This window comes from Oncorhynchus masou, chromosome 24 (genome assembly GCF_036934945.1).
Source record: "Oncorhynchus masou masou isolate Uvic2021 chromosome 24, UVic_Omas_1.1, whole genome shotgun sequence".
NCBI classification, from domain to species: domain Eukaryota; kingdom Metazoa; phylum Chordata; class Actinopteri; order Salmoniformes; family Salmonidae; genus Oncorhynchus; species Oncorhynchus masou.
In genome coordinates, this window is record NC_088235.1 from 3,445,632 (window position 1) to 3,459,646 (window position 14,015).

A 14,015-nucleotide genomic window follows, 5' to 3' on the forward strand; every position below is an offset into this window, starting at 1 on the left:
CTCTAGCTGTCCAATAAAAATAAGAAAATATCGCAAATGTATATATTTATGTCGACTGCGGGTATGTTGACAATGTGTCTTTTAAAGGCCTTGCGTTTGCGAGGATCTCTATTCGCTGTGCATGTCGGCTCAACCGGATTGGCGACAGCCCGAAGTCCGGTTGAATCCCGGCGTCAATCTGTGTCCAGGAAACGGGCCTTCAAGTGTAGTAATAAATATATTGAGTCGGCCTTTAATAGACTCCAGCCACCTGAGATGGCTAGAAGAGATGAGCCTATTAGGACAGTGCTATTACTATACTGGCAGGGTAGCCTAGTGGTGAGACCGAAAGGTTGCAAGTTCAAACCCCTGAGCTGACAAGGTACACATCTGTTGTTCTGCCCCTGAACAGGCAGTTAACCCACTGTTCCTAGGCCGTCATTGAAAATAAGAATCTGTTCTTAACTGACTTGCCTAGTTAAATAAAGGTAAAATAAAATACTGGTGGGGCGTGGTGTAGTGGGGGAGCGGCCTTGTTAGCGGTTGTAAATGAAGCTAGCCCCCAGCGTGCGTGTCTTCCCCACCCATCATTATCCGTTATCATCCACGTTATCTTGTGCAACAGCTACTCTGTGGGCTTTTAATGTCACGTACAGTGACATGTCTTTCTTACAAGTTCTAAACCCAACAATGCAGTAATCAATATCAATGTAGCAATATTGATATTGACAATATTGTCCCTCTGTCCCTGTCTGTCTCTCTCTGTCCCTCTGTCTTTCGTGTCTGTTTCTCTGTCCCTCTGTTTCTCTCTGTCTCTGTCTGTCTCTCTGGCTGTCTCTCGTGTCTGTTTCTCTGTCCCTCTGTTTCTCTCTGTCTCTGTCTGTCTCTCTGGCTGTCTCTCGTGTCTCTCTGTCCCTCTGTTTCTCTCTGTCTCTGTCTGTCTCTCTGGCTGTCTCTCGTGTCTCTCTGTCCCTCTGTTTGTCTCTGTCTCTGTCTGTCTCTCTGGCTGTCTCTCTGTCCCTCTGTCTCTCTCTGTGTCTGTGTCTCTGTCTGTCTTTCTGGCTGCCTCGTAGCCTAGCCTATAGCCTTCTATATCAGATGTAATAATAGTCCATGACGGATGTGTTGGTGTTGGGTACATTTTCCATCCTTTTGCTTCCCCCAATCAACCCTGGTCAGATCAGTGATGACCTCAAAGAAGGAAAGAAGTCCTCCATGCACAGTATTAGAACTGGGCCATCCAAGTCAAACACCTTGAGGGGAGCTGGGGTCATGAGAGGAGCCTAGGAGCCGGGGCCTTGAGGGGAGCTGGGGTCATGAGAGGAGCCTAGGAGCCGGGGCCTTGAGGGGAGCTGGGGTCATGAGAGGAGCCTAGGAGCCGGGGCCTTGAGGGGAGCCGGGGCCTTGAGGGGAGCCGGGGCCTTGAGGGGGAGCCGGGGCCTTGAGGGGAGCCGGGGCCTTGAGGGGAGCAGGGGCCTTGAGGGGAGCCGGGGTCATGAGAGGAGCCTAGGAGCCGGGGCCTTGAGGGGAGCCTAGGAGCCGGGGCCTTGAAGGGAGCAGGGGCCTTGAGGGGAGCCGGGGCCTAGAGGGGAGCCTAGGAGCCGGGGCCTTGAGGGGAGCCGGGGCCTTGAGGGGAGCCTAGGAGCCGGGGGTCTTGAGGGGAGCAGGGGGTTTTGAGAGGAGCCTAGGAGCCGGGAGTCTTGAGGGGAGCGGGGGGATTTGAGGGGAGCCAGAGTTTTGAGTGTGATGCAAGCAGCAGTCAGGGAGAGCTAGCTTGTGTTCCAAATGGCACCCTAGTCCCATAGGGCCCTGGTCAAAAGTAGTGCACTATATAGGGAATAGGGTGACATTTTGGACAGAGACTTGGTGTGCACTCAGCTGGGCTTTACCTATCCAAACCTAGTAGGAATACTGTGAATGCACTCCCTGGGTTGTCATGGGGATGAGTAAGCTGCTTTCAGCTCGGAGGGAAGTTCCTTTTTCTCTGGGGCTTGGAGGCTTTGCCTGGGGCTTGGAGGCTTTGCCTGGGGCTTGGAGGCTTTGCCTGGGGCTTGGAGGTTTTCTCTGGGGCTTGGAGGCTTTCTCTGGGGCTTGGAGGCTTTCTCTGGGGCTTGGAGGCTTTCTCTGGGGCTTGGACGGACCTGACCATCACTTAACAGGGGCGGCATTGTAGCCTAGTGCATTGGACTAGTAACCGAAAGGTTGCAAGTTCAAATCCCCGAGCTGACAAGGTACAAAATCTGTCGTTCTGCCCCTGAACAGGCAGTTATTGCAGTTTTGAAGTGTAATATTAAAGAGGTCTTGTGTTGCTCACCGCTGTTGAAAGTGTCCGTTTATGATTAGTATCAAATCAGGTAAAATATGTTGAAGACATTCGAAAGTCAAACCTAGTTTGTAATTTAGAAAAATACTCACAATCTCAGAGGGGGAAAAATGTCTTGCTGGATGACTGTGCAAAGCGGGTCTCCCTGCCACTTGTTAATTACCTCTTGCAACACCACCAATTATCAATTGGAATCTAAAACGTTTGATTCTTGTACCAGTCCCAGACATAATTGACGCATAAAACAAAACCAAAATACCTGCCGAACAAAACCCAAGGCTGCCCGACAGGACGGCCACGTATCACAAAGCACCATTGAAACTAGAGCCGTCACTCCTGACTACACCATGTCGGTACAGGGTCATGTTCATTCGGCCCCAAACGGGGGGAAAAAACAGACAAGCAGGGAGGGACTACTTTGGACTTGTCCAATAAGAAATGTTAATTATCAATTTGCAAAACGCTTTGCTACGTTGTGCACTAATGAACACGACCCCGTTAAACTCTGTTTAACCTCTTCCTCAGGTAAGTATCCTCCCAGGCCCGGCCCCATGCCGTCTCGCTCCTCAGACCGACCTATCAACACGTGAAGATGCTGACGTCTGGCGACGCTAGACAGCCAATGAAAAACCAGGTTGGATGAGAAAAGGAGGAGGAGAACTGTCCCAGCATGCAGGTTGTGCTATCGGTCCATCTCGGGAAGACCCACTGGATCTCTCTCTCATACACATAATATCTCCGGCTTGTCAGATCTCCCACACACACTGATATAAATCACATTCACGTATGCTAAAACAACAACAACAAAAAGGTCCAGCACAGTTCATTTCCTGGATAGGATAGTTGGAAAAACGTCAACAGGTATTTGAGCCTATCCAGGGGATATGCTTCCAATGGCACCCTATGCCCTATATAGTGCACTACTACTGTATATGGACCCTGGTTAAAAGTAGGGCATAGGATGCCATTTGGAACGCGGCCCAGGCTCACTCAGGCAGAAAGTAGCTAGGCCATAGGGTCAGTTCACCCTGAGGGATACGGTGACCTGGCGATCCAGGGAGCCAGAGGAGGACATCTCCAACCCACATGGACCCTGTTCTTGACTCAATACGGACCACGTGATGTCATCCCCACAGACACCATCTGAGGCTGTTGATCCCAGTCACGAATAATAATGGTGTGACCGGGCGGGATTTAATGACTGACCAGCGGATTGACTTTGTTGCTCTCAGAGACACAGTTTAGTTTTATATATGACTCTGGTTGCTCTTTACAGACTATTATCTAGACAATTACATGTAGCTTGGATGGTTCTGACAACATGAAAAGGTCACTTTGGAAGGAATAAAGTTTGTGATAGGTTTATAGGAGTGATCGTAAAGTCATACACTGTACACATTACAGGCCCTGGTGCTAACATGGTAGCGAGTCCTGATTGTGTCCACATTGTGTTCACGTTTTCAGACAGCTGTAGACGATTAAAAGACTCATTGAGAACTGATTGTGATCAGATCTTCCATGTATAAACTGACAAGATCAGGACGACGGACGCATGTTAGTGGCAGGTATAAACGTGACTAGAGATAGATAGACAGCTAAGCGCTAGAGTTTATCTGTAATGCGAAAGAGCCACGTTAAAGCGCGATTGACACTTAAAGGCAATGTTCCCGCGTTAGCGTAGACTGCATTTACAGTAAACGCTGCATATATCTGCTCAATCGGAAATTACCTTTAAATTTCTATTGCAATCTGTAACACTTCAGAGATGCAGACTGAGTAGAGCCCCTTAAGGTCCTTTTTCGATTGCAACATGTTTAGCGTTTACCGTGAATGTGGAAACATTGCCTTTAAGAGGGGCATAGCTGAAAATGGACAATGAGATTTAATCTAGCCCTAAGGTTTGACCTTTACACCTAAAATGCCATGGCAAAACAAAATGTGTGCTGACCCATTGGCTGTGGCCTGCAAGTTCCTGCTCACCTCTCTTAGGTTCCAACTGGTGTCGCTACATTGAGCTTTTAGTAGTAATATAATGATTATGCAGAGAGAAAATACAGCAATTTAGGCTGCGTTTACACAGGTAGCCCGAATCTGATATTTTGCCACTAATTGGTCTTTTGACCAATCAGATCAGATTTCTTTCGACAATAATAGGGCAAAAATATCATAATTTGCCTGCCTGTGTAAACACAGTTCAAATAATCCCTTACAGAGCGTCTCTTTAAGGCTGCGTTTACACAGGCAGCCAAATATTATAATATTTTGACCAATCACAAGTCCTTTCACGTAAGATCATTTTTGAGCTGATATGATTGGTCAAAAGATCAATTAATGGGGGTAAAAGATCAGAATTGGGCTGCCTGCTTAAAAGCAGCCTTATTGCAGCTTTGAGACTTTGAAGAGACCGATGTTTTGTATAAGCAATGCGAGTAGCCAAGCCTGCACGCATTATCTACCTGACATAAATTAGAATTAACAGGATTTGAAAACCCATTCAAGATTATTCCTTTGATGCAATTAAAATGGCAACATTCACTAAATCATGCCTCGTTTTCTGTATGAAACTGTACATGCTATTCTATTGCTGTATCGGAAGTTGTGTAACTAACATACGCTGCCATTGCCAACATGTGCAAAGCCAATTATCCTAGTCATATTTTACAGTATTTATTTTTATTATGTAGCATGTATATGTCTGAACGAAAAGGACATTATTTTATTTCATGGGTGGATGTTTAAAACAAAACGGATTCAAGCTAATCCAGTCCCTTATCCCTTGCGTGATTAGTTTATACAGAAGTAATGGACAACACAGGATAGATAGTGAGAGAGTATGGAGTTTAAACCAAATAAGGCAACACATTACATAATCTACTTTTTACATAATTAGAGAAATCTTATGAATTAATAAGTCCCAACAGTATTTTAAAAACGAAATGGTAGCCTTATGTTTATTAATCGTCTAAATATAGGAGACATAGGCAACTATTTATTTAACGAAATTATAAAGTAAGGGACCATGAAATGGACCGTTCTGAAAAATGATTTAAATCGAATGTTCCACCTGACCTATGCGTCAAACCAATTCCGTTGTGCCAAATCCAATTTCTAATTCTCAAGTCCTGGTCGTGTTTGTTGGAAAGCGTTTCACGTAAGAGCACGAGGCTACAGAATACTCGAATTCCTTTTTTTTAAATACCCAAGATTGGTTGCAAATGTTTGTGTACACTCGCGTTGTCGCAGATGTCTCAAAGCGCACGTAGGCATACTCGAACAAACATGTATAATGTTCTAGTTAGCAAGAGGCTGCGGATTTCAAATGGAACCCTATTACATTTTTATTCTCCACTATGTAGGAAATATATGTGCCATTTGGGACGCAGACCAGTGTGTTTATTTAGCTGGTACTGCATACTATTCATCATTAAAGGGGCAATCTGGGATTTGTTGATAGGTCCCTTAATCAACGTTCAGGTTTGTTGCAAATAGATGGCCTGTGCATTATGCCTGTATTCCTAGAAGAAAGATCCTGTGCCGCGAAAATGAAATAGTCCAATTCTAACTATTATAACTACAAAGCCTACAACTAATAAAGAACGGTGCCTTGTCAAAGATTGTTTTTGGTCTTAGCCTTCAGAGTTCAACAATGTTGGATCTTCCTCTGACAGTATCATTATCCGCGTGGCCTTCGCACACTGTTAAAACATGCACGTCTTAACAACCTTGCCAAAACGCCGCCGATTTTCCCTTTTTTTAATGGGTTTATGCCCTCGAGCTGCCTCCCTCTCCGCTTTTTGACCCGCTAACCCGGCCCCACCTACGTAATTACCGCATCAGAGGCGGTGAAATTCTTCCAGGTTATTTTGAATAAACGCGACTCTCCGCGCTCCACTGAAAAAACGCACGTTTGTAATTATATGCGCATTCAATTACTCCGTGATCAAAATGTGACAGACTCAATATTTAAAGCGTTTTAACGCTGCATGTAAAAAACATACGTTTAATTTCCCTAAAGCAATAAGTGATTTCAGCGTTTCAATTTGACCACAGGGATTAAACAAACACTCTTAAATGTAAAATGTGCTGTAGGCCTACACGATGTATTTGAACTTGTTTTAATTATGGGAGTCATTTGCATCAATTCACCCCGTTAGGCCTACGCTTAGTCTAATTAACAGTTCAACACGCATATAAAACAAAGTGTGACTTGTTTACATGGAAACAGGAACCCTACATAAATAGAGCATCGGCTATGCCTACCTGCACACAAAACCAGTACAGGCACCTATATATATCAGTCCAAGTCAAGCACTGGGTGAAATTGTAGGCTAATTCGGGTCAAACACAGAATCCACTAAGAAATATGAGTTGACGGATCTTTATTGAATGGATAAGGGTGTTCGCCTTGAGATACATTCAACATTTCACTGGCATCTTGGAACAGCAAATCCACATTCTTAAAAATGATTAATTTGACTCCAACAGGAAGTCAAGTGCTATTGTTAAAATATGTCAAATTTTACGATTGACAAATGCCAGAGTCAGGAGGTATGTTTGAAATATTTTTTTACTTTTAAAAAGATATTTTCCTTTTGAAAAACTGCAGTCCTGATTGAGCATGATCTAATACACGTTTTACTTTTATATTTTCTTATTTCGTTTCTCCAGGACATTTCAAGTTGTCTAATGCATTTTTTTGTCTATAAAGGAAAACGTATATATAAAAAAATGGAACTTCATGGCCAATTCGTTATCTTTGGAATGATTTACATCGGCTATAGTTTTTTCAAAGTTCTTATTAAACAATTTCAAATTCAGAAACACCAACTAAACGTGGTCACTGTAACTGACCCAAATACATATATACATATTTCAACGCCTTTACGTCGCTGACTAAAATCTCTTTCATCCTAAAAATAACACATTTCAGAAATAAAAACAGGATTTGATTGGAAATGGACGGAGGTAAGCAGCGCGTGCACTGGCACGGTGACGGTAGGTAATCCTCATCTTTCCAGAGACAGACATGAGTGCATCGCCAGAGCCAGGACAGGAGGACGCTAGTGGTCACAGAGGTTTGGTTGAAACAACATTTGTTAAAACAGTCCATAGTTAAAAGGTCGAAACATTTCTTCATTGACAAAAGTAAAAACGACTTTTCAATCAAGCCCACAGCCCTCTCTCAAGTTGTTTTCATAAGCGTAAAAAGGGACCGTTTATTGAAAATAATAAAAAATAAGTCCAATCAATGAGCTTCTGTCCATCCAAACTATAATTGCTGTTACTTTTTAAAGTTCATATACTTTTTTCTCTTTAAAAATCAACAAATGATGAGTGAGGAAACCAAATAGGGAAGGAGAGAAAATACAGAAGGGAGAAAAAAAGGTAAACCAATCACAAGACATGAGTCCCCTGGTCTTTGTAGTCCTCACAAGACTTGGAACCTCCAGGAGGCCTGGTCTTTGTAGTCCAAGCAGTCACTGGCATTAAAGTTGAGTTTCCACGAGGAGGCCGCTGTCTGCTCTTTATAATCCAAGCAGTCTGAGCCATTGAAGGCCAGGCCAGAGCCTCCATAAGCCTGGTGATGGTGGTGGTGATGGTGTCCTGAAGACTGACTGATGTGGTGGTGCGGGTGACCTGACATAGAAGAGGCCGTCATGGGGCTGAGCTGGTGGTGTGGGTGAGAGTGCATGGGGGCCAGGTAGGAGCCGCAGTCCACCCCGCTGAAGTAGGAGCTGGACGGGGTAGGGTTGTAGGAGCCGTAGCCTGTTGTCTGGTTGTAGGACATGGGATAGGAGGAGGTGGCTGAGACCGACCCCGACCGCTGCATGCAGGAGGCATTGGATGGTGGTCCTGGGGGCTCGGCGAGCGGTGGGGCGGAGGCGGGTGTTAACGGGCCGTTGCCCGGGGAGATGGCGGGACTCCAAATGGACGAGACGGTGCTGATGGAGGTAGAGGTGTTGCTGAGGCCCGTCCCCGCGTGATTGGTGGAGGAGGAGGAAGAAGAGGAGGAGACTGCGCTGGAGACGGCAGGCGGGGTGAACTGGCCGCTGCTCTCCGACCCGGTGCTCTCCCTCGCCGGAGAGGACTTCTTCTTGGCCGGACGGGCCTTGGTACTGTTGCCGCTCTGTGCCTGCTGCCGACACTTCGCCCGGCGGTTCTTGAACCACACCTAGAACCAAAACAGAGAATCAACTGTTAAAGCACAGCTAGAACCAAACAGAGAATCAACTGTTAAAGCGCAGCTAGAACCAAACAGAGAATCAACTGTTAAAGCACAGCTAGAACCAAACAGAGAATCAACTGTTAAAGCGCAGCTAGAACCAAACAGAGAATCAACTGTTAAAGCACAGCTAGAACCAAACAGAGAATCAACTGTTAAAGCGCAGCTAGAACCAAACAGAGAATCAACTGTTAAAGCGCAGCTAGAACCAAACAGAGAATCAACTGTTAAAGCACAGCTAGAACCAAACAGAGAATCAACTGTTAAAGCACAGCTAGAACCAAACAGAGAATCAACTGTTAAAGCACAGCTAGAACCAAACAGAGAATCAACTGTTAAAGCACACCTAGATCCAAACATAACCTATCAACCATTAAAACCGAACCAACCAAATGTTAAAGCCACACCGAACCAAACCAAGAGTTAGCAACCCAGCCATCTGATAGAAATGCACTGTGAGCCTGTTGAAAGGGAAAAGGTCATGATAGAACAACATTATGGAGGTAAATTGGTGTTATTAGGTATCAATGTTAATTTCCACCCAGGCCTGTTCCCTTCTAGCAGCACGAGTCTCTAGTTTCATACGTTGTGTGTGTCCCAAATGGCACCCTATTCCCTACATGCACTACTTTTGATCAGTGTCCATAGGGTGTCCCATAGGGCACTGATCAAAAGTAGTTCACTATGTAGGGAATAGGGTGCCATTTGGGATGCCACCCTTGTAGATAACAGGTGATAGAGTTTCTCTTCAGAGCAGAGTAACTCTATAGCACCAAGAGGGGAGGATCATGTAGAGCATTTGGTTTCACACGCATTCGAACAACAACTTTAAAATGGTGAGAGGTTGGCCTTGGTGCCGACCTCATGCCTTTTAAAACCCATTTGCTCAGAACATGAGTAGCCTATAGGACTGTGTGTGAGAGACTTATGTTAAATTTAACAAAGCTATATCGAAGAACATAATAATAAATGACGTGTCGGCATCCTGAAGAAGGCAAAGTGATGCTGAAACGTTGGCCATTTACCCAATAAATTACTAGGAGTTCATATATGGAGGAAGAGACTTTTTATGGCATCCAACAGTGAACCTTTAATTGGTGTTCATATTTTAGGTCTAGTCATCACTACCCTGGATGGCATTCAGTTTTGATAACAACTATTGAATAAACTACAGATAACAAACACCACCATTCCTCAGATAGTCACGTGGTATAGCCAATACTATATGTATATAGAGGCGACCCAGTCAATAGCTCACCAAATCACTAATACAAGCTCAATGACTTTATAGGGAAACGTCATTGCGGCACTATTGAAGCTAACTCCTAGCCGTGAGAAGTATGGCTTAAGTAAAGTATATATTTTCCATAGAACATAAGAGGGGGGCTACAGGGGTGGGCGGCTATACTGTGCGTCATTGAGTTGGTTACAACAACCATAATCCTTGAACCAATCCCTGAGATTAATTAATCGCTGTCTCCCAAAAAGCAGAGCGAATGCCGTTTAAAAAAAAGTTGACATTTTACCTGGACCCTGGATTCCGGAAGGTTAATTTTCAGTGCGACCTCTTCGCGCATGAAGATATCCGGATACCTAGTTTTAGCAAAGAGCGACTCGAGGATGTCCAACTGCGAGCGCGTGAACGTGGTCCGTTCACGACGCTGTTTTCTAGGCGTCGCTGAAACAGAGAGAGTAAGAGATTTGAAATGAAAGCTTTAAAATGATTTGTCTATTTTGAGCAGAAACACTAATCATATGAAGACTATAATTCGTGCCACTTGAGCAATATTGAGCTAGTCTATTTTTGTCCTACCAGTCAACATTTCATTATGTTATAATGAGATAAGAAATATCAAATTGTATATCGATGTAGCCTACCAACTATAACAAATAAAACAATCGATTTTTAGTTTCCACAATTAGGCTATTTTCACTTTTTCATGGCTAAACATGCTTAAATCCACTTCAAATAAAGTTTTATTCCGAGTTGTAGCCTATTACGCTCAGAATCAATACTATCTTTATCCAACATGTGGTGTCCTCAAGCCCGGACAGGTCGAAACCAGCAGCGGGTACACTGCGGACGTTATCGTTGGCTGTTCAGAGATGTTGTATGTTTGGTTACTGACTATAGGTTGCCTATAGGTTTGTCCTTATTGGTTGCATTTCCATTTGGAGAAAGACATCTCAGAGTGTGTGAGCCCCGGGCGATGGGCCGTGCACCGAGCTAGCCTGACATCCAGAACCTGTTTTGCTAACACATTCCACTCAAACACGGGCGGATGCGAGGCGCTTCTCCCTACCTGGGTAGCCCACAGACGGGTGCAGTAGGTCCATGGCGGAGCCGCTGAGCCCTAGGCCATTCATGCCGTAGGGGGGCTGTTTGAGGTATGACATCATGCTAGAGGCAGTCACGGGTCCCCCCAGATCTTGCCAATAGTTCGATTTCCCCCGATGTTGCAGCTTGACGAGAGAGGGGCCGATGTAAGTGCACTGCAAAAATAAAAATGTATGGATTAGGACAAATTGTTCGATGTAAATCAGTGCTGTTTTTCTTCCTTTGAGATGCGAATGGCCTGTTTATGATTTCCAAAGTTTAACTAAATATTGTTTAGTTGGACATTCCGTGATCTACAAATAATATTTTCCTCTTTGCTTCTCTGGATTTAGACCTACAGTACAGGTCTGATTTAGTATTCCTAACTATAATACTCACTACGATTCATCTTGAAGAGTGTGTGTGTGTGTGTATGTATATAAAATAATCTTAAGAAAAATGTATTCATTAAATTAATTCGGTTGTTGGTTAAAACTGCGTGGTTTATGTATGGCTTTTTAAATGTCGTTTAGTCTACATGGAACATAATGTATTGTTGGTGTCTATTCTACCAAAAACATCTGCAGGTGTTAAACTAGCGAAATAAATCCATTATTCCCTTTGTATTAATATGTGTGGGCCGTTTCCTAGAACCCAGAAAATAAACTAACGTCCGATGCCGTGTGTCTGAACTGGCCAGATTTGACTTCATCATAATTGTGCATAATCTCCTTTTTGTCGTTTAGCCCATCTTGGTTGAATAACATGTTACAAATAGCCTAAGTGTTGGGCTATCGGCTTGATATGCACCCCACTTGAATCCGTTGGACTCAATTACACACCATCAGTATGGGCCATTGTCTCTACCCCGTAGCATGTAGGCTGTCGAACTAAATCAACTCAGAAAATAGTTATATATATATATATACCTCGATGAGAGCTGTGTCAAACTAGGGTGCTATAGGTTCATAATTCCAGTTTGAGAAAAGTTTTTTTTTGATAAGGCCAAAGAAAGTTGCTCTGGTCCGGGGTTGTGTACGTGTAAGTAGGCCTCGTTCCCATAGTCTCATTTATTCTCAAACTGAAACAGTCCAATAGAAACTCAGTCTGAGCCCTCACTGACAACCATTAGGAAACAATTGTTTTACTATCAACTACTATTTAGAGCTTTCGGGCTCATTCTATTACAAAAAAAAATAGTTTAGCATAAGTACAAAGTGTAGTCCTTGAGTAGCCCAATATAGCTGGGCAGGTATAACCTAAAAACATGGCCACGCTTCACTGTATCGGTTGGTTGTTGACATTTAGAAGCCAACATTTCACTTGCCACTTCCAATTATCGTTAGACTGCTAACGTGCACGGAGGGGAGGGAGGGGGGGGGAACAATCCAAAATTAAAAAGCTGGAAATTAAATTGACGTTAACGAGCGGAAACTCATCTCTTCTATTCAGCGAGATGACTATCTGGCCCCCGTGCTGTGCGGCCCAAACCGCGGCTCTTATTTCTGTGTATTCGGACGGTTCTTTAAAACGACATTTTCAGCCCCTGCTCCGTTTAAGGAGTGATTTGAAAAAGGAGACATCTTTGTGCAAATTAACCCAATTAGAATTTAGATTAATCCTCGGGGGTGAACATTTCACAAGACTCGTTATCAGCAAAATAAATTTAAACAAAACCCCATACACGCCTCTCCAATTATCTACTAAGTAGTTTAGACATTTTATCACCCCCCCCCCCCACACACACACAAAATAAAATAGCATGCTTCAATTGAAATTAACATTAAAATTATTAGGCCCTAGTCTACATTCGAAGAAGTTGACAACTCGTTAAAAAAAAAAATGGAATTCAACTTGAAGTCGCCCACTCAGGGGATTTGCCAAGTATTAATTGATCATTACTTTAATAATAGATTAGACAATGGGAGTACGAATCAAAACGCGCACATATTGTTATAGGACTTTAACCTGTATTTCCTACTGGTTGCGTTGTGTGGCAATCGGAGAGTGATAAATGTATACAGGCTGTGTTTATTTGGCCTAAAGGTTGTTTCAAATGCAGGACAAACTAATTTACACACAAAGAAGGATTGAAAAACTATCCTCCAACTTCAATCTAAAGCATTAAAGTAACGTACCTTTTTTCTCTCCTTCCTATCCCCAAGCTTCTCTCCTTTAGTAGCCTGGTAAAGGCGACCAGAGGAACCCAATGCGGCTATCCACCAATACCGAGGAAGTCTGGATGGCAACCCGAAGACAGAGAACTCAAGACGGCAACTCAAAAACAAATACAGTGCAAACTGTGCATTATGGAGAAGAGCTGTAGCCTATTGGTTCCCACTTCTCACCCAGCGCGTGCCCTGTCCTTGTTTCCCTGTTAGTCGATCGTGAAGGTTTCCGGGTTTTTAAAAACCAAATAAATCAAACTAATTTGCTTGAGTTTTGCGTGGTGTCTCTCACTGTGTTAAGGTGATTGCTAATGTAGACGGATGAAGATTGATCACATTCCCACTACCCTTGCCCCTCTATGAGCGTAGGACACCTGCCGAGCCGCCCACTCTATCCAATCAGTGAGCGTCCTCTCTCTGACAGACAGTGGGGGTTGCCACTCAGCGCTCAGAGTAGCTGTAGAAGCCCCTCCCCTTTCGGTAGAGAAAACAAACCCGGACAAACCCAGCCCGGACATATTCTCAAAAGCGGAAAACATTTCAGACAGACTGGCAAAGTGGCTCATACGAGCAGTTTTTGCAGTGCACTCGTCTAAACAGACCATTTACACATCAAATTAACAGCCTGACGCAATACGGAATTCTAATCTAACCAATTTGGCAAATATTATTTAGCCTGGGTTTACCTATTTTGGAGACCAAAAAGGGATATGACAGAAATTACAATTAATGTATTCTTAAAGAGACTTTTATTATTTATACTTTTATCAAATTGGAACGGCAACAGTGAAATTAACAGGCCCCAAAACCGACTCTTTAATCTGTGGTTGAGAATAAGTGTAACTATAACGTAGTCGAATATACTTTTAAAAACATTGTCAATAACTGGGGGAAAAAAATACGTTTTACAATCATCATCATGAGATGTCTAACTTGTCCAGATAAAACATTTGGTATTTCGAATTCAATGGTAATTTTTTTTAAATATATATATATTTCAAAAAC

General features: G+C 43.6%; 1 protein-coding gene across 1 annotated transcript; it reads right to left on the reverse strand.

Annotated features, from left to right (window-relative positions):
* Positions 1–6,666: 6,666 nt before the first annotated feature.
* LOC135511798 (homeobox protein OTX1 B-like) lies at positions 6,667–13,334 on the reverse strand. Its single transcript, XM_064933260.1, has 4 exons — positions 12,981–13,334; positions 10,829–11,018; positions 10,052–10,203; positions 6,667–8,474 (listed from the first exon to the last, which is right to left on the reverse strand). Exons 2-4 carry the CDS (start codon positions 10,923–10,925, stop codon positions 7,731–7,733), a joined length of 993 nt encoding a protein of 330 aa, XP_064789332.1. The 5' UTR covers positions 10,926–11,018; positions 12,981–13,334; the 3' UTR covers positions 6,667–7,730.
* Between the last annotated feature and the right edge of the window lie 681 nt (positions 13,335–14,015).